This window comes from Falco rusticolus, chromosome 7 (assembly GCF_015220075.1).
Source record: "Falco rusticolus isolate bFalRus1 chromosome 7, bFalRus1.pri, whole genome shotgun sequence".
Taxonomy (NCBI): Eukaryota; Metazoa; Chordata; class Aves; order Falconiformes; family Falconidae; genus Falco; species Falco rusticolus.
The window spans coordinates 2175699-2201789 of NC_051193.1; the positions used below are offsets into that span (position 1 = coordinate 2175699).

General features: G+C 58.3%; 1 protein-coding gene and 1 pseudogene across 1 annotated transcript; both read left to right on the top strand.

Moving 5' to 3' along the window:
* The first annotated feature begins 1007 nt into the window (after positions 1-1007).
* Positions 1008-4016, top strand: LOC119150819 (annotated as a pseudogene).
* A 9117-nt stretch (positions 4017-13133) lies between these two features.
* CSK (C-terminal Src kinase) lies at positions 13134-24789 on the top strand. Its single transcript, XM_037395829.1, has 13 exons — positions 13134-13438; positions 19282-19359; positions 19742-19855; positions 20463-20575; positions 21200-21419; positions 22054-22147; positions 22223-22288; positions 22425-22524; positions 22678-22768; positions 23039-23112; positions 23225-23420; positions 23644-23730; positions 23843-24789. The coding sequence occupies exons 2-13, from the start codon at positions 19345-19347 to the stop codon at positions 24023-24025; spliced, it is 1353 nt and encodes a 450-aa protein (XP_037251726.1). The 5' UTR covers positions 13134-13438; positions 19282-19344; the 3' UTR covers positions 24026-24789.
* Positions 24790-26091: the final 1302 nt, after the last annotated feature.

Consider the following 26091-nt stretch of genomic DNA (forward strand, 5'->3'; position numbering starts at 1 on the left):
CCTTCTGCCTCCCTGTCCTGGGCTCTAGGGCAGGCACGTGCACTGGGTAGGAGAAGAAGTCACCATTTTTCCCCCAGAGCCTGTTGGAGCTGAGGAATTTTCTTCCCTTGTTTCTCGGGCTGGCTCCAGCCAGGCTCAGCCCCATTTGTTGGTGGGTAGCTATGCCCCAGGGCTTTCATGCTGTGCCCCCCAAGAGATAAGCACCCGGCCGTGCAACAAGGGGAGCGCATATAAAGCTGTGGCCTTCCAGGTGGTGGGAAAAGAAGGCCCAGGTGGGAGATGAGGATGCCCTGAGCTCCCCAGGGCAGGCGGTCCAGGCACCCTCTGCCTATCTTTCCTGGGAGCCACAGGCAGTACAACCTGCCCTGTCTATTGCAAGGACCTGCAGGTAGGAGACAATGTGTGTGTGTGTTCAAACATGGATATAGGACTGGAAGGTCATATACGGGTCTAAAGGAGGAATTCATGCACCGGGCTCCCCCTCCCTCCCCTGCCCACCCAGCGAGCCATGTGTTCCTGCAGGACAGCCCTGTGGCACCCTCGCTCCCTGCCACCCAGCCACCAGCAGATCCAGCCTCCTGCCTACACATGCTCACAGGGCTGGTGGGCATGGGGCCAGCTTCACCAAGGGGTGGCTGGTCCTTTCCTCCTGCCTCCCTGCGCTGTTCTGAGCTGTGGTTTTCTGTGCCTCAGTGCAAACAGACTGTCTGCCCTGAGCAGGAGCCATGGCTGTGCCAGTGGGCACTGGGGTCTTCTGCAGGGGAAGGGGTGCCATTAAAGGTGCTGGGGGGCTGAGGTCCTCTGTAAGCGATGGGTGTGTCTGGAGACTTTACAGGTTTCCAGCTTTTGCCCTTGAAAACCCCAAAGTGCTGCACAGACAGCTCCATCACCCTGAACTGTTTAAGGACACTTGTTGCCTTTTCTCAGCATCAGGAACATCTGCAGGACTCAAGCTCTTGCTAATCCCGGCTCTTCACCACACTTCTGGTTAACACCTTTAGGGTTCCTACATGCCGGCAGCGATGAAGGCTGTGATGTCGCTGGTGGGAAGCCAAGGCACTGTCTCGGCCACTGAGGTCCTTCTCGCGGCTGCCGTCTTCTGCCTGGTCTTCCTGCTGCTCCAGTCCCTCCAGCAGCACGTGCCCAAGGAGCTGAAGAGCCCCCCAGGACCCCGAGGCTACCCCATCCTCGGCAACGTGCTGGAGCTGAGGAAGGACACGCACCTGGTCCTGACCAGACTGAGCCAGAAGTATGGGGACGTGATGGAGGTGAGGATCGGCACCCGTCCCGTCCTGGTGCTGAGCGGGTTGGACACCATCAAGCAAGCGCTGGTGAAGCAAGGAGAAGACTTCATGGGGCGCCCGGACCTCCACAGCTTCCAATACATTTCGAACGGCCAGAGCCTGGCCTTCAGCCCCGACTCGGGGGAGGTGTGGAAAGCCCGCAGAAAGCTGGCCCAGAACGCCCTGAAGACCTTCTCCATCGCCCCCAGCCCCACGTCCTCCTCCACCTGCCTGCTGGAGGAGCACGTCTCCAAGGAGGCTGACTACCTGGTCACCAAGTTCCTGCAGCTGATGGATGAGGAGAAGAGCTTTGACCTGAACCGGTACCTGGTGGTTTCTGTGGCCAATGTCATCTGTGCCATCTGCTTTGGCAAGCGTTACGAGCACAACGACCAAGAGCTGCTCAGCTTGGTGAACCTCGGCAATGAATTTGGGGATGTGGCTGCTGCTGGCAACCCTGCAGACTTCATCCCCATGCTACGGTATCTTCCCAGCTGCTCCATGAGGTTATTTAAAGATTTCAATGAGTGATTCCTTCATTTCCTGCAGAAAATTGTCCAGGAGCCCTACAAGACCTACAACAAGGTCAGAGCTTGCAGGACCCTCACCTGTACCAGAGGTGCATCCGTGCTCTTTGGTCTATTAGCAAGCTGGTTTTCTTGCAGCCAAGCATCAAAGGGCAGCTACGTTCTTGCCGGTACTGCTGCACTGAGCCGGTCCAGCTGCAGCCTCTCTCACCCGCAGTCTCTCCATGCGCAGGCCAGCACTGCAGCCCTCCTCCTCCTCCTCCTCCATGGCCCTGTGCGACAGGACCACTTTGTTGGTTGGACACCTGATCTGTGCCACAGGTTCCATGCAGGACTGTCTCCTTGTTTTCACAGATTGCAAAAGTGGTAGGGACCAGCAGGGCTGGAAGATGATGATGTTCTCCAGAGCTTGTGTGACCCTGGGCTTCCCCTGCATCAGTAACGCCCATTCCTCTGTGGGTTCTGCTGCCATGACTTGTCTTCTCTTCCTCTCAGAGCATCTGAGACATCACTAACTCCCTCACTGATCAGTGCCTGGGGAAAAAAGTGGTAGCAAATATTGTCGTGCAGATCCCTAAGTAGAAGATCATCAACCTTGTGAACGACTTCTTTGGAGCAGGTATCTTTTCCCACTAGGTCCCTCAGCTACTGCGGATTTTCTCAGGTTCCTCATGTTATAGCTCCATCTGACACATCTTTGTCCAACACCAGGCAGCCAGTTTGGGTCCAAGCAATCGTTCTTCTGCTCATTGGTCTTCTTCGACCTTCCAGAGAAACCTCTTGAGACAGCATGGGACATTAGCCCTGGAAAGAGGCTTCAGGAAAAAGCAAAGGGCACAACTTATAGTCAAGCCTCACAAGCCAGGGTGGCTTTTCCTGGTTCAGGGAGGTGTCTATTGAATGACTGATTTATCTTTGAGTTACTCTGTGGAAACTCCCCCATTCCAGAGAAGTTATACAAACCTGACATAACCGGAGGGTGAATCAGGATGCATGAGAGCAGAATATTTTAGCAAAGTTTTCTCCGACAGGATAGAAACCCAAATCTCACTGTGTGACCCCAACCGGCTCCCTCCTCTCGACCTCCCACAGACCAGACCATCGGCCGGGAGAGGAGACCGAGGCTGTCGGACCGGGGCATGCTGCCCTACACAGAAGCCTTTATCCTGGAGATGTTCAGGCACTCCTCCTTCCTGCCCTTCACCATCCCGCACAGGTACGGGCACAGGGTGCAAAGGAGGGAAGGACAAGGTGGACTTGAGGCATCTTGGGACAGCCACCCCAACAGCAGTGGGCGAGAGGCAGGGAGAGTATTATCGACTTGTAGAGTGATGGCTTCATGGTGGACACGGGGAGCTCACAGCCCTGGTGCAGGCTAACGTAGGAGCTCCCGAAGAGCAATTCTTGCCTTCACTGAAGATGCTCCACCCAGCTCACGGTTGCCCAATCTAGCTCATGGACAATGCAACCACCCCTCATAAAGCCATCTCTCCGGGCCACATCCTTACTTCAGCAGTGTCAGAAGCAAACTAATAGTCCCCTGAGGATGCAGAACCTTTTTGCTTCCGGAACTCTCAGAGACTTTTCTCTCCCCAGCAGGACCAGGGACATAGTGTTGAACAGGTACTATAGCCCAAAGGGCTGTTGTGTGCTTGTGCATCAGTGGGAAGTGAATCATGCTGAGTAAGCACCTTCTGAGGCAGAAAGCCTCCTGCCATGACATACAGGACCCTTCCTGCACAGTTACCTTCCTAGACAGGAGTGGGGTCAACCCACTTTAAAGAGAAAAGGGAGCACGTGAGCTATCTGCTAAATTCAGGGATATTCTTACGGACAGCTCCCACCTTCCAGTGCCCCCCACACCTGTGGCCAGGAGATGCCATCCCAGCATCCAATGCTTGCCCTCCAGGAAGCTTTGGAAGGATCCACTGACCTCCAACCCAGAGCGTTTCCTCAGTGACGAGGGGACCCAAGGGAACAAGGCGGATAAGGAGAAGGTGCTGGTTTTCAGTCTGGGGAAAGGGAAGCGCAGTCACCAGGTGGCAGGTCTTCCCTCTCCTCTCCACCTTGCTCCAGCAGTTGGAGCTCAGTGTCTGTGATGGCAAGAAGGTGGACATGACGTCACTTTATGGACTGCCCCCTGGGAGCACACAAGATGTGACACGTCCAAGCCAAGCAGTGCTTCCCCATGAGGAGCATGGACTGAGCAGTGGGCTCATCTGCTGCCCAGACGTTGCTGGGGGGCAAGGACCTGGGTGTCGTTGCGGCAAAGCTGGGACTGGTACAGTTTTACGGGATGATACAATAAACCGAAGCCACTGAAACTCCTTTTCTATCTTGTTCACTGTGTAGCATTTCTTGCCTTTTTCATTTTCCAGCATTTCTAGTGTTGGATATTCCATCAAATGCTGGATATTCCATCATATCTAGTCTTAGTACCACAAAGCACGTTTATGGGGCATGTGAACTGTCTTTCGCTAGAGGGAAAGGGAAAATACCCCAAACCAGACCGTCTGAGTACCACTGGGCTGTATCCTTTCAGAATCACGCTTCGACAGCTGAAGGACAGCCCACCCATGCCATACTCCTGTGGCCCCCATCCATGTTTAAAATCTTGGATGAACTGATGCCCAAAGCTTGGGTGGAGAGGAGGAGGATGTTATTGAGGTCCAGCCAGTACCACTGTTTCTGGACTAACTGGGACAAGTTTTCAATGGTTGAAATTTACCTTCATCGTTGATGTGTCTGCAGGGAAAAAAACCCCTTGGAAATCTTGGAAAAATGCTAATACATCTCCAAGTCCTCTAAGGACATCTTGTTCCCTTGTCTCTATACTACATTTTTCATCACCTAGCTGAATTATCATGTCACTCTAAGATCCCATTCAAGAGTTTATCTTTGTCCATAAAGAAGCTCAAAGCACTTCAGTGCCTCTTTGAGAATCTGTCAGACAGCCTTGCAGCAGGGGTTCTCCTGCTGCTCAGGTTACTCTCTTCAGAAAAATGAGAGGGATCCTTCAAATGAACTGGGCTGGAGCAAAGCCCCTATGGAGGGACCAGCGTGTTGGAGGACTTCAGCCACCTTCAGCCTCCTTCACCATGGTCATTGAAGGCCCTGAAGGACACAAGGAAGGACACCTTTACTCCTTGCTATTGAGAAAGTCAAGCTGCTGGGATTCTGGACTGGAGCAAGGGTGTTTTCACAACGGGGCAAAGAACGAGAACAGGACTTCCTCTGACTCAGACCGAAGAGTTTACATTGGCTGCCAGTCAGCCCATGCCAGCAGAGCCAGGTGCCTCCTTTTCTTCCACTTGCATGCAGTGCCATCTTAGCCAGCCACCGCAGTACCTGGCAAGCGATGATACTGGAACAAGTATAACCATCAGGTGCAACGGGTGCTGCTCTTGAACCTGTTCCCATGCTCAGCCATAGCCCCTGACCGATGAAAGCTCCGTGCAGCTCCCAATACCAATCACTCATTAAGCAATGCACAAAAACTTCCCAGAAGAGACAGAAACAAAAGAGCGTGTTGGGGAAGAAAATAGGGAAGCTGATTGCCCAAGACTTCAGGGAGATTCCAGCTAGAGCAGGGAGGTGTTCAGACCCGCTAAACAAGCCCGAATGAAAAGGAGTAGCTCCTTGTCTCTGAGTGTCCAGGTCCTGCCCGGTCACCAGTTTGTGATGAAACACTGAGACGATACAGCCTCAGACCCACCTGAATTCATTGAACCAGCCCAGGCAGCTTCGCTCCATGCTGTGCCGGCTTTGTCTTCACTGTTTAATGTTGTAATCAAAATATTGCAGGAAAAGAGAAGGTGAGGACTGGGAGGTCCAAACCATGGTTTGAGCTATCAAGGCTATCAGAAGCCTTGGAGGAAAAGTAGAAGGATGGTTTAGGACAGCCCATGAGGTCCATCAGCCAAATAACGTCTCCGTTATACATGACAAGGGCCATAGGTCAAGACAAGAGAGTCAAGAACCACCTTTCCACTAGGGACATCCCAAAGCTGGCATTCGTCTGCTGCAGGGGAAGGTAAGGTGGGATCTTCCTGGGCATGGGTCTCTCAGTGCCTGACTTGGTGATTCAGAAGAGCACTGGGACCAGCAGGGACTCAGTGGCAGCGCCTCACACCATCCCTGTGGGGCGGAGAGGCTCCCATGGACTTGGCCCAGTGACTCCAGCTGCAGTGAGACCATGCCAGGCTGATGCTGGTGTAGGACCAGAGGCCCCGTTTTCTGAAGCTGTTGCGTGACTCTGCCTGTGTTTACCGATAAGGCCCGAAATAAGCAAGTGCAGTTATAAAGAAGGGTGGGAATTATTTTTTTTCCCTTTGGAGATGAGTGTTTTATAGCCGCCGGGCAGATAAGCAGATTAATATTAACATCACTGAGGTGAAACAGCCCCTTGGTGGTGGAAGGTCTCCCTGAGATACATTTATCAGGGGCTGATTGCCTGACCGGGGACACGGCTGCCAGTACCAGCGGGTACAGCCTGGAGACCAGAGACCTGGAAGAAAGAGTCACCCCAGCATCAGGATGGAGAAGGGAAAGGGAAGAGGCTCGAGGGGAAGAGAAATGGGCAGGTGGCTATCCCTCCCCACGCAGCCCTTCTCTTTGTGGCGTTGGAGGCAAAACACCCCACTTTATAAAGCCCCATCTTCAGGTGGCATCTCTCCCCTCCCCTGGATGCCAATGGAGACATCACATGCAAGAGACCTTTCCAGGCAGCTTGCACAGGTGGGAGGATGTCCTGAGACCCTGGTCTGATGTCCCTGCACGCACACCTCTCCTTGGACATGCTGGCCCGTCCAAGAGCCCAGTGACCCCTGGTGAGGTCCCACTTTTCTTGCTGGGGGTGCTGCAGCCACACTGCCCCTTCAAGCCCTGCCACCCCAACCCCATCCCCAGGCCTCCTGCCTGCTCCTGGACAATATGGCTGGAAGATCAAAGCCAAGGAGGCTCCTTCAGCAGATGCTTTCCCTGCCGGGTGTGTAGGCAGCCTCCAGCATGCAGGGAGGAGAGCAGCGAGCACAGGCTGAGCATCAAACCAGGTCGCTCAGCCCTGCACTGCTCTTTGCTCTGGAGCAGAGCTCCACCCCCAGATCCCCCCAGCCAGGGACCCTCTGTGAGAAAGGGATGGGGGCACCCTGCTCGCTTCAAGGTGCAGGATCTCAGCTCTTCACCGCCTCCTCTTCCTCATTTCTTCCTGATAAACAAATCCATCGATCAGCATCATGAAAGCCCCAATTGCTCAGAGAAGGTAAGGGACTCCAGCTCCCCTATCTTTGCTTTCCCCTAATGATCTTCCTCAATTAAGCAATCCAATTACTCCCCAAGTAGCCTGCAAGTGCTGTGATACTGAAATTGGGGTGGTGATAAGTCAGAGGAGCTTTTATCACTCCACGGCCAATTGCTTTTATTGTCGGTTTTAAAATGAGTCAGCAGACCAGCCATGGCAGCTGAGCTTCAGCTCCTCTTCCAAAGCGGGGGCTGCTCCCAGCTCCCTCATTCCCACAGGGAAAGACTTCAGGCAGCCACACACCTCCCTCGAGCTGAGACACCTGCCTGGTGCCAGCATTCGGGGTGGTGGCATGTCCTCCCCTCCTGTACCCAGCCCCAAAACAGGCTAGAGGTACCACTCTTCCTCCCAGATGGAAGAGAGGGGCAAGTTGCTCCAACACTTAATGACCCTCCTCAATAAAAGCACATCCTTTATTTCTAACTTCTTTCCTTTGGCTGCTTGTTTATTCTCTTGTGAGATCTGTTATCAGGAATCATCTCCCCATGGGGATTAACTCTTGGGTGTCTCCCTTTTGCTGCTTGTCCCCAACACTGATGACAATCCCTTGATGTCAAAAATTCCACCCTTGGTGCCCTAGAGCTTAAAATAAAACTCTGAATTGTACCTTAAACTCTATTTCTGAGCCATGCATGATTTTTCTTTCTGCCAGTGCTTTTGGGGACATGTCTATCTGAGCTGGTGGCAGCCGATCCTCCAAGCATGGTGAGCTTTGCCCCTGCATCCTGCTGGCCCTGCTGCACCGTCAGACCTTGGGAGTTCATCTTTCTCTTTGCAGCTTCACTCCTCGGACAGTCAGGCTCCCCCGTGCCTTGAACCCCAGGAGCAGTGCTTCACAGCGGGGATAATGGCCGGTTTCTGCCTTTTGGGGGAGAAAATCTTTGCTCAGCCTCCAAGACTGAGCAGCTTCTGGAATGCTGGAGCTGATGGGACTTTTCCCTGGTGAAGTTTCCTTCTGTGGTGGCTCAGAGAAGATGCTGGTCCTCTGCTCGACCCAGGCTAGACCTGTGGATGGAGGAAAGCTGGAGCCAACAGAGCTGGTACATGGCTCTGCCCCTGTGCTGTGAGGGCTCCTAAATCAGTATGAACCCCTCTTGAACAGGCTGTCCAGAGCAGCTGTGGGTGCCCCATCCCTGGCAGTGCCCAAGGCCAGGCTGGACGGGGCTTGGAGCAGCCTGGGCTGGGGGGGGTGTCCCTGCCCCTGGCAGTGGGGTGGAACTTGGTGATTTTTAAGGTCCCTGCCAACCCACACCGTTCCATGATTCTATTCCTTCTCCTCCTCCCACTCCTCACCTCCCTCTTCCCTCTGGAAAGGAGACAGTGTTTGGGCTGATCGATTGCCCTGTGTCATCAGCGGTACAAGGTACCTGTTAATGAGAGAACATGAGAGTGGGTAAGGATGGAGTTTGTCCCCAGGTTAAGAAGGGAAGAACAGAGATGCAGAGATAACCGCTCTTTGCACGCAAAGCACTACTGGAGAAAAGCTATAGGCTCCCGGGAACAGCCTCAAGCCTGGCTGCCCCCCCACCCTTGCATGGGCATGATTTTCCATGGGGGAAAGCAAGGGAGAGGGGAGATGGGGAGCAGCCCTGGAGACATGTCCCCATGGAGCTGGGGGCCACTGGGTGCTGCAAGCACTGGCAGCATGAGCCAAAAGTCTCTGGGATTTCGGATGGTCCTCAAACCCAGCCTCAGCAGCAGGGTGTGGGCTTGGCAGCCGGGATGCATGTCATACAGGGCTGGCAGTCACCTGTATGTCCCCAAAGCTGGTGCTGGGTCTGTGGTGGCAGGCTAGCAGCAGCTACCGCAGAGCAAGTGTAGATCTGGGGGCATCACACAGGGGGATGGGTTCTCATCTGCCCTCACAGACTCCTGTTAACTGGCCCTGTAAGGAGTCCCAGGTCACTGCTCCGCTCTCACCTAAAATCAGCTCCCTGGGTCCCAGCAGGGTGGATAACGCAGGGCTGGCGCTGACCCCCCCGGTGCCAGGGGGGTCACAGGCAGAGTGGTGGGTCTAGTCTGATCCCATGCTGGAGGTGAAAAGCCACCCACCGAGAGCAGTGTCCCCAGCCCACTCCCCTTCTGCTTTAATTAAAACTATTCTGGAACCCAGGGCCCCCCAGGAGACCCCTTCAAATGAGGCTGCCCTCGCACCCGAGGGGCTCTGGGGGCTGGCACAGGGTGAGAAGCCCCCAGAGAGCCAGGGCTGGCTGCCAGTGCTGCGCGGAGCGCAGGACTCTAATTCACTGAAGCATTTTTGTCCCCTCTCGCTGGGGTTTGGGACATGAACGCCCTCCGGTGGCATCTGTCACACCAGCTCTAGCAGTGCCTTTCGCTGCTGAGCACAGGGCCAGGGGGTTCACCCCTGCTCGGAGTTTTTGGAGGGAGCTACATTTGGGGAGGGGGATCTATAGGAGACTGATCCACCCCCCCCCTCCCCGCAGAGCATCCCATGTCCCACACCACCCCTGTAGTTCTGGGAGCCACAGAACCAGGCAAACCTGGTTCCCTTCAGGGTTTTTTCAGCTCGAAGGTGAATCCTCCAGGGTCGAATGAGCTGGGAGCTTTCACGCCAGCTTGCCTCTGATGTTTCCAGCCATCGCCTGCGGATTCTCCACTGTCTCGTACATCCAAGGCAGCAACATTCCCTTTCCCTGCCCACCACTCCTCCTCCAGCCTGCACCGCCTGCATCCCTTGGAGGCACCAAACCTGCTGCCCAACTGGGACGCCACAGCCAGGGGATGCAGGGAAGCAGCAGACCGATGGGTGGGCGGTTGCCCATGCTTTGCTCCCTGAAGCAGAGGAATATCAGCCGGTCGGGATTTTATTCACAGCTCCTCCTCTCTTGTGTTCGGGGGTTTTTTTTTCCCCTTTTCTATTATTTTCCCTTTTCCTGCCGATTCCCGCCAGCTGAAGGGCCCCCTCTCCTGGTGCAAGGCAAGGAGGTGGCCCTCCACCTCTCTGCCTGGCGTGGCCAAACCCATCCTTCCCTTCTAGCCAGGGGATCACCCACCCTTCAAGCAAAGACCCTTCCTGGGAAAAATCCCAGCCAGGAGGGACATCGCAGCGAGCTGTGCCCAGAGGATTCCCCTCTGGGTCTCCTGCATGGCTCAGCTTTGGCCACCATCACCTGTGTCACCCTTCCAGCCATCTCTGGGGATGCTGATGGTCTTGGAGATTCAGGGATAAACCATCAGAGGGGAGACACCCACCCCCTGCCACCCCCAGCAGCTCCGAGCATTCATGGCTGTGTGTTTTTTGGGGTATTTTCCTATTCTTAGGTCTGAGGGACTGGGAAAATCTGGGACTGGAAACCATTCACCACCAAGCTGGATTCTTGCCTGGTCTTTTCATCTGACAGCTGAGACCCACCGGCCCCGTGCTGCTCCCCATCCTGGGGAGAGAGGATTCCTGGATCCGGTGGTGCTGAGAGGAAGGATATTTCTGGACTTCTAGTTACTGTCACACAAAAAATACACGTGAAATTCCCACCCGCTGATGGAAACACCCGGAGGGAAAACGCCCCAAGTCTCACCTCCCTTCTCCTCGGTCTCTGGTCCCTGTGGCTGTTCCACCCCTGAGTGCACCACCCGGGTGGGGGGCTGCGTAGCAGCAGGGTGGGGGCTGCGTTGTGCCCCCAGCAATGGGATCTGGCAGGGAGAGGGCAGGCGGGACAGGAGCGCTCAGCCTGGCGGGCTGTGCCTTTACTCCGAGCAGAGGACATAGATGCTGGGTTTGTGCGTGCTGGGCGTGCAACCGGCTGTTGGCACGTGCATGCACCCACCCTGCACGCACACTTGCACACCCAGCTGCGTTTGTGAGCAGGCACAGGTAACGCCGGTGCATGTGCAAACCAAGGTGGGTGCACTGATGCATGCGTGGGTGGGTTGGGGCTTGCAGCTGCGGGTGCGCTTCTGATGCAAACAGATGCATGAGCTGGTTTCATTTCCTCCCAGTACCGCTCTGCATGGGGGCTGGGTGAGCATGAGCCCCTTCCCCACCTTCCCAACGCTCAGTGAACCCGCCAGGTCCCAGGGGAAACTCGGGGCTGCGAAGGCCCTGGGATGCTGGACGCCAGAGCGGGTCCCTGGCTCTTTCCCACGCGCTGTAGGAGCAAGGATGTGCTACCTGGAAATAAGCAGGGCTTTGCAACCCGCTCCCTCAGCCACGGGCATCTCCCCAGCTCTGTCCCCTGCCTCTCCCTGTCCCCTTGTCCCCTTCACATCTCCATCACTTCTTCCTGGTCCCAGGGAGAGCATCCCTGGCTCTCTGAAGGGCTTGTATTTTGAGCCCTCATCCTTTATCTAGCAGAAGAGGGGCTGAGGTGGGTGGGAAGGGTTCCCCCCTCCCCATCCCTGGGGGCATCACACTCAGCGCAGGGAAGTTGGCCACAATTTCTTCCCACGCAACGGCTTCGGAGCAAAGCATTCAGACCCTCCCTGGGCCACCAGAGCTGCTGGCACTGTGCTCCTGGCCGGGCTGGTTTTTGGTCGCCCATGCCTTGGTGGGGGGATGCTGGAGGATGGGGGGATGCAAGTGGGAGCCAAAAAGTGGTGGGAGGCCGGTGCCTGGGCTTCCTGCAGTGGCGTACATGGCGGCAGCGCTGGAGCAGGAAGTGACAGCCACCTCGGTGTCACCGAGGCACCATCACACTTCAGCGTTCCGGCAGCCCACACGGCCAGCGGGGCTTCTCGGTGGCAAGTGGGGGGTCTCTGGGCCCTGCCAGTCCTGCTGCCCTGCCCCAGCACTCCTGAACCTGCGCCCCTCCCCACGGATGGATGCACTGGGGACTGAGCAGGTTGCGGAGCATCCCCAGGGACCAGCATGGTGGCCGACAAGGAAACGTGCCAGGATGCCCAAACACCATTTCCCCTCTCCCAGACCTCCCTCCATCCCGTTCCCTTGCTGGAACAGCCCCCCACACTCTGGCACCCCCAGGGCACTGCCATGCTGCGGCCAGTCAGGGTGGGGGGGTGCCTGGCCCAGGGGTACCCTTGCTCTCTGCCTGCCCGGCCGCAGCTGGAGCCCACTACCCCCTGCCATCATCATCATCATCATCATCATCATCATCATCATCATCATCATCATCATCATCATCATTGCTGTTTATATTATATTGTAGAACCATAGAAACATAGAATGGTTTGAGTTGGAAGGGACCTTAAAGATCATCTAGATACTATAGTATGTTATATTTATATTACAGTATATTTATATTATGTTGGTTTATATTATGTTATGTTGTATTATGTTACATTACTTTAGAGATTATATAATTATTTTGTTATTTGAGCATTTTATTATTATTTAGTGTTGATTTATTATTATTATATTAGTATTTTAGTGCACTTTTAGTACTATTTTGCGCCCATGCAAGCACCCACCAAGCAGGCACCCCCGGCCCACGCAGGAACCCGGGGGACAGCACGAGGCTGGGGCTGGGCAGCACGGCTCGATGCTGGTGTGGGTACGGGTGCTGGTGCAGGTACTGTTGCCGATACAGGTGTGGGTGCCAGTGTGGATCATGATGCTGGGCAGGTGCAGATGCGGGTGCTGATGCTGGTGTGGGCACAGTTGAGGGTACAGGTGCTGGTGCAGGTATGGGTGCGGATGCTGTTGTCGATGCAGGTGTGGGTATGGGTGTGGGTGCCAGTGTAGATGGTGATGCTGGTGCAGGTGCGGGTATGGGTGCTGGTGCGGGCGCAGATGCTGGCGTGGGTGTGGGTGAGGACGCTGGTGCCGATGCCAGTGCCAGTGCCGCTGTGGGTGCAGATGCTGGTACCGACGTGGGTGCCAGTGCCGGTGCGGGTGCCGGTGCGGATGCGGGTGCCGATGCCGGTGCCGCTGCGGGTACGGGCGCGGGTGCCGATGCCGGTGCGGACGCGCGTGCCGGTGCGGACGCCGATGCCGGTGCGGACGGGCGCGGTGCGGCGGTCCCCGGCAGGTGGCGGCCCCGCGCCGTGCCCCGCCGTGCCGGGCCGAGCCGTGCCGGCGCAGGCGCGCTGCTCGGGGCGCTCCGATTCCGGGCGCCGCTTCCTTCCAGCAGGCCCCGCCGCCCCGGGCGGACCCCGCGCCCTCGCCCGGCCCGAGGTGGGCGGCGGACGCGCCGCTCCCCCCCGCCTCCCCCCGCCCCCGCGCCCCGCCGCACCGGCTCCCCGCCGCACCGGGTTCGGCCCCGCCGGGCGGCGGCGGCGACTCCGGCGGCTCCGGCTTCCTCCGCCCCTTCCGCCCCCCCGCGCCCCCCCCGCCGGCCCAGCCGAGCCCGGAGGCCCCCGGCAGCGCCGCATGGAGCAGCCGGCGGCGGGCTGAGCCCCCTGCCCGGAGGGAGGTGAGTGCCGCCGCCTGCCCGCGCCGTACCGGGGAGCCCCGCCGCCCGGGGGGGGGGGGGAGGTGGGCCATGGGGGGTGCCCCTCCCCCGGGTACCCCCGGTTGGGGAGCGCCCCCGCCGCGGGGGGAGCGGGGCCGGGAGCGCGGCGGGTGCGGAGCGCAGACAATGGGGCCTGCGGGGCGGGCCGGGGAGGCGGGGGGAACCGGAGGGGGACGGGGACAGGGACGGGGACGGGGACAGCCGCCTCGGGCTGCTTGACCCGGTGGGTGACCCCATCACAGGCCGCTTCCGCTCAGCCACCGTCCCCGGGGACCCCAGCATCCCCCAGCCGCCGGGGGGGCGGGGGGCGCATCCTGCCGGCTGCGGCGGCGGGGAGAGCCGGGGACCCGGCAGCATCCCCCGCTCCGGGGGGGCCGGCCCCGCAGCCCCGGAGCTGCCCCCGGTAAGGGGCTGCGCCCCCGCCCCCTGCTGTGGCCCCATCCGGTACAAAGACCGGGGCCGGTTCGGTACCGGGAGGCCGAGTTGCTGGCGGGGCTGTGCAGAGCGGTTCGGGCAGGAGGGGGGAGCTCGGGCCGGCCCTCAAAAGGGGCCGGCAACAATATATTTTTTAAATTTATTTTTTTTTTTTTTTTGTCAATAAGGCGTTGACGGGTTATTTATAGCCCTGGCTGTTGCTCGTAGGTTTATCGAGAGTGAAAGGGGCTGTGCCATCGTGGGGAAAAAAAAGTAAAAAAAAAATAAAAAAAATAAAAATTGAAAATCGAAGGTGAAAGGGCCAGGGAGCCAAAGGAGGAGGAGGAGGATGGCTGCCTTCCTCTCAGGACAGAGGGGATCTCGCCCCTCACATTCCCCCGGGGTTTGTTCCCTTGTTCCCACCGGACCCCCACGCAGCCCATCCCAATCCTGGCAAGGCAGAGTGGCCGAAGAGGTCCGTGGAAGCGCGGCGGGGGGATGCAGGAGGCTTTGGGAGCATCCCTGGGAGAAGGGGGTCCCTGTCCTCCCATCCCTCATTGGGCATCAGCAGGAAGGTAGTGATGAGCCAAAGCCTCGCGACGGGGAGCGGCACTGGGATAAGCTCCTCAGGGATGCTATCCCTGTGAACCCGGGGAGTTTTGGGTGCTCTTTGCCCTGCGACTGCTGCCTCCCCGCTGCCTTTTCAGTTTTGGGTGGGTGTTTGCAAAAAAACCTTTCAACCGCATCCTGGCTTGGCCCCTGCCAGCGCCAGGGCGGCTTCACCGGCAGCCACTCCTCTCCGCACCATGTGCCCATTTCTGGGGATACCCTGACACCCTCCAGCACCTGGGATGGGAATACCAGGGTGACTTGTGGGGTAATGAGGGCAGGATGATTTCATCCTGATGAGGATTTTCATAGGGAAGAGGAGGACCAGGAAAACCCCTCTGCGATGGGGAGGCCGGGAGCAGCATCTCTCCAGGCCTCCACCTGCCTCCGACTATCCTCCAGGCACCTTCTGAGGTCTGAGCAGCAACATCATCTCTTTTTCTTTTGAAAAGAAGAAACACACATCCCCAAAGAAAAAAAAAAAAAAAAAAAAAGGAAGGACCCCCCCCTCCTTCCCCAGCAGGGCACCTGGTCAAAGCTGGGTTGGGGGAGCAGCAGCAAAACCCTCCCTTGTGAGCGCAGCCAGCTCGCTGATGAGATAAAGGAGGAACGTTTTTCTTTCGATTATAGCAATCGTAGGTGTTACTTGTAATAACAGGCGATAAGATCTTTTGGAGAGAGTAAGGATGTTGTCTGGTTTTAGTTTTTTTTTGTTTTTTTTTTAAGTTTAAAGAAACTCGGGTTGTTGAGCGCTGGGAGATGTTTTGGTGAGGGTGAGATGGATGAGCGGGGTGGGGTGGATGTGGATGGCGCCTGCATGCCCATTTCCGACAGGAATGAAGCTTTCCTGCCATCTACAACTAAACTTTTATTTTAAATAGTGTTGCAGGGTCTGCTCCCCGTTTCCCTCCAGCTGATTGGGTTTGAAATGGAAATGCAGCATCTTTCCCGCAACGCAACCCATCCGATGGTGCCGGTGCTCTTCGGGTGGTTTGGGGTCCCTGACTCCCCCCGGGCGCCGGTCCCAGCCTGCCTGCGGGTTTGGCACAGCACGATTTTGGCTGGTGATTAACAAGAAAAAAGGTTTCCCTGGCTCATTTTCGTGGTGCCCTTTGGATTACCCGTGTGGCAAAGCTATTCACCGTACCTGCCCTGCCCACCTTTCCCAGCTGCTGGCTGCTGAGCCGGGCTTCCTGGAGGGAAATCCAGGAGCGGGGCTGGGAGGGAGGCAGCAGGGATGGGCCTGACCTGGTGGGTGACCCCATCACAGACCGCATGGCCCCCGGCCCTCCGCAGCACCGGGCTGAGGTTCCTCACCAGGGTGCCTGGGTGGAGCGGCTCAAAGGATGCTCAGGCGGAGGATGGGGAAGAAAGGGAAGTGGTTTTCTGCGGAGAAAAGGCTGGTGGGTGCCCCGGCTGCTTCCCTGAGCCCCTCTTTGGGGATGGGGAGTTTCCAGGGGGAGTGAAACCCTTGTCTGCAGGGCTGAAAATAGCCAAACCTGGCCCTCGGCCCTGCTGAATTGGTTGGGCTGCTCCGTGGCTATATTTTTAATTTAATTTTATTTTTTTTCAAGCTGACTTCTGCTGCTGCGCACCCTCCCTGGGGAAGCACCTCTGCTTTCGGAGAGAAGGGGCGATGCCGGTGTTTTCCCGGAGCTCGCCGGCAGGGAAGGCAGGGGATGCTGCCTTTAGGCTCTGGATCTGCACCAGCATCACTGCATCCTTCTCCCAACCCGGCATCCCATAGGGATAAGCTGGGATGGCGGAAGCGAATGCTGGCACGAGGCTGGGGCCGGCCTGGGTGACGGCGGGTGACGCGCTCGGCAGGAACCGCTGGCTGTCACATGAGGCCACCGCAGGCAGCGGTGCCTTCGGGGGCTGGTTGGCAGTGGCCCCGGAGCTTGGTGCTCTTGGGGGCCTGTGGTTTCCTCCTCTTCGGAAAGCCTCGGCTTTAAGGCAGAAATTAGGTAACAATTAAAAAAAAAAAAATCAGGCTGCTGCTTAAAAGTCATCCTCAGGAGGAGGAAGGTCTGTGCCGACGTGTAGAAGGGGGCGTCAGGGGCTCTGCGAAGGGCAGTTCCCGGTGCCGTTAACCGCCTCCCCTGTAGAACCGATAAGCAAATTTCTTGCGCTATATTTATAACAATGCCACCACCTGATGCCATGAATGTCCGTGGTTCAGGAAGGTAAAAATCCTGGGTCTGGCTGGAGTGTGTTCCTCTTGGTGTGGTTTGCTGGGACAGTTTTGTCTGAGAAAGAAAATACTCTTATGAAGGCTTGAAACCCGAAGAAAAAAAAGAAGAAAAAACTATAAATTTTGTATCCTCTCTGCATTTATGAAATATAAATGCTGGTGACATTTGTGAGCTGAAAGCTCAAACAACCGGCCTCGGGGATTGGGAAAGTCCAGCTCCCACGCAGGGTGGAAAATGGCTTTTCCAACCTCCAGGTAGACTGTGGTCCTGGGACAGACCTGTGGGCATCCCTTCCAGGTGATGCTGCCCGGCATCCCCACCCAGCTCCAGCAGGCAAAACCCAGCTGGAATTTTCCAGCTGTGGTCACATCTGGGTTGAAACGGCCATCCTGCTTGCATTTTCTCCTTTGGTTATTTTAAAGCGGCAACACCGGAGTGCCCAGCCTGTGGGAAGCGCTGACTCAGCGCTTCGGGGCTGAGCTGCTCCTTGAGCAACACCCGGGGCCGGCTCCTGCTTGGCATCTGGGCAGGGGGGGGGGGGGGCGTGGATGGAGAACGGGGCTGAAAACCCAAGTGATGGGAAATTGCCTCCGCAGGGATGCAGGGGCACGTATTCCTAAACCAGATCCTTCCAGACTTCAGCCACATCCCTCTGATGGAGAGGTGTAGTTTATTCCCTGTTTTTCTTGACCTGCATTTCATACTGGTGGTGTCCAGACCCTTTGCTGAAATTTTTGCTCCCCACCAGGTATAAATTCAGAATTTAACCAAAAATCACCGTGAAAATGAAGAGGGTTTGAGCTGGGGCTGCATTCCCAGCTGATGGTCTTCAGTCCAGCATCACCCAGTGCTGCCCTCCCCTGGGTCCTCGCCGCCTCGGTGATGGTATCCCCAGGCTCGTGGGTGCCACCAAGTTGGGTTTGGTGCCATCTCGAGAGGCTTTTCTTCATCAACAGCCCTGGGGCTGGCTGGGAGGAAAACCGACCTGACACATGGGGCCCTGACGCTGCGGTGATGGGCTTCACTGGTGAACCCCAACGCTCAGCTTTGGGTCCCCAAGCTCTGTCCTTAGGGTGAGCACCTGAGCCTTGATTTCTCCTCTCTGATGCCAAAAATAAAGCAACTTGCAGCATGTCCCCTCTCCAGGGGAAGGTGAGGGAGGTCGTGACAACGTGATGCCTTTTCTGGAAGGCTCCGGGCACGGCTGTGGTGGAAGCGGGGCCATGCTCGCATGTTTGCACCCGCTCTCTTCCTCCCCGTGGTTCTGCCCCTTATCTTCTTCCTCCTCCTGTCCCTGCCGGCCTTGCCTCTCGTTTCGGTTCCGCCTTCCCAAAATATTCTGAGCTGCTGACAGCAGGGCCGGGAGCAATGGCCACTGGCAGCTCCGAATCGATATGAGGAATTCATTACCTGGGTGGGTTTTGGAGTGTGCGGGCAGCAATGCCCTGCCTGCATCCCACGCATCCTGCTCCGTGCCCCCCGCTCGGCACGACCCCGGTGCCCTGGCCCAAGAAAGCCTGGTTTGACGCCGGGGCCGGTGACTTCATCTCTTCCCAGGGGTAGAAGTGGCGAAAATAAAGCTGGGTTTGTTCCCCTCCCACGTGCAGGGCAGGATGCAACCCAGCCCAGACGCTGTCAGGGGGGAGCACAGCACCCCCGGAGAGTGCATCCTCCTGGGATTTAGGAGCCGGCAGGAGGTCCTGTGTCCCGCAGCGCTGATGGGTTTTATCCTGCACGGAATAGATTTATTTTATTTCTTTTGGATCCCAGACCTGGGAAGCTCCCAGGGCTGGATGTTTCCACACGTGGGCCAGCAGGCGTCATGGGAGAGCGGGGCTCAGGCTGCATAGCCCCTGGTGCTGCCGGGGGGGATGGACACCAGGATGCTGGGTGGGGTGTGAGCGGGGGGCTCAGGGTGGCTGCTCCTCGCCAGCTGGATCCCATCGCTGCCCTGTGCCTCAGTTTCCCCCTTGGTGCTGCAGGGCCTGTGCACTGCCTTGCTGATGGGTGCACCACCCTGGAGGAGGGTGCAGGAGGCTTTGCAGGATGGGGCTGGGGGGCTTGCCAAGGCAGAGGTGGTTGTGCACATGCCAGGCAGAGGGTCTGGAGCTTCTCGCGGCTGGTTCTCAGCTGGCCACCATGGTGCAGTAACCACTCTGGGCTGGGGAGTGGGCTTCAGCTGCCCCTGGAGGTCATCTCAGTTCCCTTCCCATCCCCGGGCATCTCTGCACCGTCCTGGTTTTTCCCTGGGATTGCTGGTGCAGATGCTGCAGTGGCCACACAGCATGTAAAACTCCGCTCTTAAGAAGCTGTATCCGTGCAAATACCTTATAATCTGGGTGAGCAGCTCGGCGCCGGCCCCCAGCTGCCGGGGGGGCTGAGCAGACCCGGAGCTCCCACTTTCACATCGGGTTGGGGACGTTTTGGAAGCAGCACCTCAGGCAGGACCTGCTCCCTTCTCGGTGGTGGAAGAGATGCTTGCTCACCCTGGGGAGCATCCTTTGCAGGGGGGGCTGCTCCCTGCCCATCACCCTTCCGCAGCCTGCCCCACCATGCCTGCTTCTCAGTCGTCCTTTCCCTCTGCAGGTCTCATGGTACCAAGTGGCGTGTCCCCCCTGTGAGATTCGTGCTCCCCAACCTCCTGAGAAGATGTCAGGGATGCAGGTAAGTACCGGGCAGGGAGGAGAGGCAGGGGTGGAGCAGGCTCTCCAGCCATTCAGAGATGGCCCCAAGGCTCAGGAGGGACATGGGGACACTTGTCCCCATCCGCCTCATGCCCCTGCAGAAGCCCAGCACTGCAGGGACCTGCAGTTTTGTGTCTGTGTCCCCCTTTCTGTCCCCATTCCAGCCAAAAATCACTGTCTGAGCTCTCAGGGCTGCCCCAAATCCCCCAAACTGGTTCTGGTTTAAGTGAATCCCATCTGGGTTTGCATCAGAGAGACAGGGGCCCCACGTGCCTGTGGCAGGGGTCCCTATGGGTCAAGGGGGGCTGAGGGTGGGGGCTGCGCCCAGCCGGACTCTGAGCCGCCCCCCTCTCCCCGGCCAGGCCGTTTGGCCGTCTGGTACAGAATGTATCGCCAAGTACAACTTCCACGGTACGGCGGAGCAGGACCTGCCTTTCAGCAAAGGAGACGTCCTTACCATCGTCGCTGTCACCAAGGTATGGCCGTCGCCTCCCCACGACCCCCCTGCTGCTGCCACTCCCAATGCTGGGATTTCCACGGGATGTCAGGAGCGTCCCTGCACCCCGCAGGACTTTTGCTGTGCTGGTGGGATCCCCTGGTCCCGCTGGAAGTCCCGCAGAGCCAGCAGGGCAGGAATGGGGCCACGCGTTTGGTTAATTAATTCATGGCCTCGTTAGTTAAGGTTTCTCCGAAATGTAAACCTCTCGGTGCCTCCTGGGAGGTGGAGGAGGGAGGGGAGAGGCTCGCAACTGGGGAGCGATGCTGTGCTGCGTGCTGGGGGAGAAAAAGAGAGGGGCTGTAGTTCGGGGGGCTCCAGGATGCCCAGCAGCCTGGGAGGGGGATTGCAGTGACCCCCATGGGGCCACGAGCACTGGGGTTTGCTGGCCCCAGCACCAACCCCAACCTTTGCGGCTGTCCCCTGGCCACCCTGTCCTGCCTGCAGCCGGGCCGGGGGGCTGGGGACACGCAGGCAGCTGCCTGGGAAAGGAGGGACCGCGCTGACACCCCCACGGGCTCCTTTGGTGGGATGCTGCCATCTCCAGGGGCCGTGGGCTGGTGGTGACACCTCTGCTGTCCCCACAGGATCCCAACTGGTACAAGGCGAAAAACAAGGTGGGCCGGGAGGGCATCATCCCCGCTAACTACGTGCAGAAGCGGGAAGGAGTGAAAGCTGGGATCAAGCTCAGCCTCATGCCGTGAGTATCTGCCAAGGACTCTGCCGGGGTGGGCTGGGGGCAGCTGGCTTGGTCTGGAGCAGCCCCCCTGTGCTGGGCCAGAGAGCCAGTCGCCCTGTGTCCTGATGGAAGCAGCGTCCCTCGCCAGGACCCTTAGTGGGGTCGGGAGGGGGAAGGGGCCAGGGCTTGGGCTCAGCGGGCAGAGGGTGGCCAGATGGCATTTCACAGTGGGTCCCTGACCCAAAGCTGTGGCTGTAAAGGCTGCTGGGGGAAAGAATGGGTTGGAACGGGGTCTGTGCGGGGGGGCAGGAGGTGGGCAGGCAGGCAGGTAGGTAGGTGGATGGTTCTGATGTCCCTGCTGCATCCCAGAGCCACCGGTGACCCCCAGTCTGGAGGAGCTGGGGCTGCCGTGGGATGGAAACCCCCAAGTGCGGAGGGGCTGAGTCCCCAGAATGGGGGAGCAGGATGCTGTGAAGGGAGCTGGGGCGGGGGGCGGGGGAGCAGCAAGGAGGAGCACGGGCAAGCTGGCTGCGCGCAGGCGGGGATGCAGGCTGCTCCGTGTCCCCATTGCCACCAAACACAGCCCCACAGGGCTCTGGCCAGTGAGTCCCCAGCCCCTGACCTGCCCGCTGTGCCCTGTGGCAGATGGTTCCATGGGAAGATCACGCGGGAGCAGGCAGAGCGGCTGCTGTACCCCCCCGAGACAGGGCTGTTCCTGGTGCGGGAGAGCACCAATTACCCCGGGGACTACACCCTGTGCGTCAGCTGCGAGGGGAAGGTGGAGCACTACCGCATCATCTACTCCTCCAGCAAGCTGAGCATTGACGAGGAGGTCTACTTTGAAAACCTCATGCAGCTGGTGGAGGTGAGGTCTCACCTGTCGACAGGAGCTATCACCGGACCTGTCCCCCTTGGCCAGCCTGGGGACCGTAGGTTGAGGTTGGGGGAGCCATATAGGTCAGAGCTGGTGGGACAGCAGGCCTGTGGCCCAGGAGATGATGGGACCTTCTCTGCTGACCCGTGGGCTGGGCTGGGGCTGCAGGTCTGGAGCCCAGGAGATGGTGGGACCTTCTCTGCTGACCCATGGGCTGGGCTGGGGCTGCAGGTCTGGAGCCCAGGAGATGGCGGGACCTTCTCTGTTGACCCCCTGGGTGAGGTTGGGGCTGCAAGTCTGGAGCTCGGGAGGTGGTGGGACCTCCTCTGCTGACTCCCATGGGTGGGTTGGGGCTGCTGGGGACAGACCCCTGGGGCAAGGCGGGGGTAGGGACAGGGCAGAGCAGGTGGGTTGACAGGGCACGATGTGCAGGGGACAGAGGGACCAGGAGGAGGGTCCCCAAGCCCCCACCGGACCCATCTGTGGCCTCGTGCTGCCACCTGGTGGGGTCCCAGAGCCTGGCATCGCCTTGGCAGGGACCCCCACCCCCGGGTGTCACCCCCAGCACCGCCCATCCCACCGCGATGCCCCCCAGGTCTGCCCCTCACTCCCATCTCCCCCCCAGCATTACACCACGGACGCGGACGGGCTCTGCACCCGCCTCATCAAACCCAAGGTGATGGAGGGGACGGTGGCAGCACAGGACGAGTTCTCCCGCAGTGAGTGGCCGTGCCCCTTCCCTGGCTCCTGGGGACCCCCCCGCACCCCCTCACTCTCCCTTCTCCCCCGTGCAGGCGGCTGGGCCCTCAACATGAAGGACCTCAAGCTGTTGCAGATCATTGGCAAAGGGGAATTCGGAGGTGAGCCCCGTGTCCCCAATGCCGCGGTGGCCCTAGGCAGGGGGGCTCCTCTGTAGCCCCCCCAGGGTGATGGTGGGGTCCCAGGAGGCTGGGATGCTTCCCAGTGCCTCCTGTGCCCGTCTCTCCTGGCCCGCAGACGTGATGCTGGGGGATTACCGGGGGAACAAAGTCGCCGTGAAGTGCATTAAAAACGACGCCACAGCGCAAGCCTTTCTGGCGGAGGCGTCTGTCATGACGTGAGTGTTACCCGGGGGGGGGGACGACGACAATGCAAGGGAGGGGGCACCTCTGTCCGTATGAGTGGAGGCGGGTGATCCCCGATGCCCTGCGGGGGCCGTGGGAGCCCCCTTCTCCCCAGAGCCCTGCTCTGAGCCCCCTGCGCCGCGCAGGCAGCTCCGACACAGCAACCTGGTGCAGCTTCTGGGGGTGATCGTGGAGGAGAAGAGCGGCCTTTACATCGTCACTGAGTACATGGCCAAGGTGAGACCCCCACCCCGGTACCCACCCTCCTACTCTGGTCCCTCTGCCCCGCCTCCCCACAGCATTCCCCCAGGGTGTCACCCTGGCAGACACAGCTGGGACATCCCAGCTTGGGTGGCATCTCCCTGGGGCCACCATGGTGTTTGGAGGTGGCAGTGCCCCTGTTGGCTCCGAGGGAGGGACCTCATCCCTAGGTCCTGCCCCACATGGGAGGGGGCAGCGTGTGGGATGCTGACCCTGATGGCACCATCTCTCTCTCCATCCCTCCAGGGCAGTCTAGTAGACTACCTGCGGTCGCGCGGGCGGTCAGTCCTCGGTGCAGACTGCCTGCTGAAGTTCTCCTTGTAAGTACGGGGCAAGGCACCAAGGGTTGGCTGTTCTACCGCCCTGACCTGCACCCACCGGCATGGTGGGGCCACCTCACTAACCCTCTTTTCCCCACCCCGCCCCAACCAGAGATGTCTGTGAAGCCATGGAGTACCTGGAAGCCAACAACTTTGTCCACCGGGACCTGGCGGCAAGGAACGTCCTGGTTTCGGAGGACAACATCGCGAAGGTCAGCGATTTCGGGCTGACCAAGGAAGCCTCCTCCACGCAAGACACGGGGAAGCTGCCGGTGAAGTGGACGGCGCCAGAAGCACTTAGAGAAAAGGTGGGTGAGCGGAGCCGGGGGGTCCCCTGCCTGCAAGGATGTGGTGGAGGCTGGAGGAAGGGGACATGTCCCATGCCACCAATGATTTTACATGTAAAGATGGTGCTTGAGCCCCAGTTCCCACTGTCTGACCCCCAAAACCAGCTGCCCTGAGGGTGGGGAAGGTCTGTTGCCCCCCCCCCGGCCTGAGCCTGCTCACAGGGCTTCTCTCCCCTCCCTCCAGAAATTCTCCACCAAGTCGGACGTGTGGAGCTTCGGGATCCTCCTCTGGGAAATCTACTCCTTCGGGCGAGTGCCTTATCCAAGAATTGTAAGTGAGGACCACCGCCCTCCCCTCCGGGCTGGTTTTTGGGGGTGCTGAGCCCCTGTTTATGGGGCAACCCGCACCTCCTCATCCTGAAACCCATCCCCTGTACCCCCAGCCCCTGAAGGATGTGGTACCCCGCGTGGAGAAGGGCTATAAGATGGATGCTCCCGACGGTTGCCCCGCCGTCGTCTACGAGGTGATGAAGAAGTGCTGGACCCTGGACCCCGGCCACCGGCCGTCCTTCCACCAGCTCCGCGAACAGCTAGTGCATATCAAAGAGAAGGAGCTCTACCTGTGAGGGGGAGGCTCACCCCCCCGGCAGCCGGAGGGGACCCACACTGCAGGGGGGACCAGGGTGTGGGCAGCCCCCTTGCCCAGCCCTGCCACCAGGAGCGGCCAGGAGGGAGCCCCGGGGGTGTCCTTCCCCCCTTCCTGCCCCCCCCTCCCCCCAGCCAGTTCTCCCGGTTGCTTCCAAACTTCCAAATCAATCTCCTTTTTTTTTTTTTTTTTTTTTTTTTTTTTTCTCCCAGGTTTTGGGGTTGTTTTTTTGGTCTCCCAGCTCTTTTTTTATTATTTTTTGGGTGGGGTTTTTTGTTTTCTGAGTTTTTTGGGGGGAGGGTGTTGGGTTTTTTGGTTGTTTTTTATTATTTCAAGCAGGGCCCAGCAGAGCGCTGGGTGTTTTACTAAAGTACGAATCTTATTTTTTAATGTAATTAAAAGAAAAAAAAAAAAGAAAAAAAAGAGAGAAGAAGGTTAATAAAAGAAGAATAATAATAAAATAAATAAGCCAATGAAACGGACACACAAAAAGGAAACCCCAACGACAGAAGTGATGGTTAAAGGGGAGACGCTGGACTCGCCGCCCGGTTGGGAGAGTGCGGCCGCGTCCCCGTGAGACGCTTTTTTTTTTGGGTTGTTTTGCTTTAAACTCGTTGCAATGTTTGCATGCTGTCTCCAGAGGCCTTTTTTTCCAGTCCTGTCCAGTGCTTTATTCTCATGTAATGCTACCGACTGTGAGATTAAAACTGTAATAAAAAAAAAACATTCCCTACGGACGCGGCACATCCTGCCTCACCGCCCCTCTGTGTCTGGCTCTGCTCCCATGGGATGCAGCTCTGGGGAAGGGGGCGGAATGCAGTGCCCTGGGGGTCCTGGGATCCTGTGGCAGGGTACGAGGTGGGGACAGTCCCCCCGTCTCTGCCCAGGGTCCCCACACGGGGATGAGCATCACTTTGTTCCATGCTGCCCATGGGAACTGGTGAGGCTGTGCCGGGGCTGAGGCTGCCGGGTGATGGCACAGCTCCCCTTTAAGCTGGGCTTTACCTTCTGCCCTGGAGATGCTTGAAGCAGGCGGGGGAAGATCTGGGGATGGATTTTGGGGCTGATCCCTGGACCTTGTGGACCTTGTTCCCTGCCCTGCTTGTCTCAGCCAAGGGGCTAAAGACAGCTGTACAGTGGGACCCCCCGTGCCCTGGACCACCGGCCCCAAAGGAGGTGTCCCCAGGGAGGAGGTGTCCCTGGGGGTCTCTGCTGGCTTGAAGGGTGTTGAGTGGAGGTGGCATCTGGCACACAGGGCTCAGTAGGTTTAAAATAGTTCCCTTCATCCATGGAGAATTACTGAATGATGCGTGAGCATCGGCTTTGCCGGCTGCCTGATTTGCAAGCTGGAATCGGGAGCGCTCTGTCTCTTTTGGGCCAGGATCGGGACCATGACTCCTCTTGGTGGGGTCAAAGGAAAAAATAGGGAGCACTGGGACAGCAGGCACAGCTCAGGTCTAGGTGGGATGGAGTGCCACAGCCTTCAGGAGCTGCCTGGTGCGGAGGGGAGGTGGCAGTAGCGACAGAAGTCACATCCTGACTCCCCCTGAGACCTCAGTGTGGCCAGGTGCTTGCAGGGGATGGGACAGGGATATGGCGAGGCTTGATCCACTGTACGGTTTCATTTCCCCTGGGCTAACTGCCCCCCCCTCCTCTCGTCCACGTTCCCCCTGTTCCTCCTAGAGCTCCGGCAGGCCCCAGCCATATAAGCAGCTTTACTTTTTGGGCTTATGAAGATTAAAGTCATTTACAGGCAAAGCCTGCAAGAAAGACGGCTTTTGAAATGGCGAGAAATACTCAGCACCTTCATGTGATGGTAGGCATCAGTGAGCAGGGAGGAGGTTTGGTCCGATCCCCCCTCGCATCCCCTCCACCCCCTCGCCCTGGGTTACCGCTGGCCAATGGACCCCTGCCAGCCATCAAAAAAAGGAGGAAAACCTCACCCCAAACCCCTTTAGACCTTTGGTTTTCCTCTAAATGGCACCGAGCTGCCAATCTCTGGGGCTGTGACCCATCCCATGGGCAGGAGGGGGGTCTGGGGGGTGC

What these genes read in the sequence shown, in the direction of transcription:
- CSK (XM_037395829.1), top strand. An exon ending in TGCCTGCTGAAGTTCTCCTT is followed by an intron (nt 23,113 to 23,224) that starts GTAAGTACGGGG and finishes CGCCCCAACCAG; the next exon opens with AGATGTCTGTGAAGCCATGG. An exon ending in CAGAAGCACTTAGAGAAAAG is followed by an intron (nt 23,421 to 23,643) that starts GTGGGTGAGCGG and finishes CCCTCCCTCCAG; the next exon opens with AAATTCTCCACCAAGTCGGA.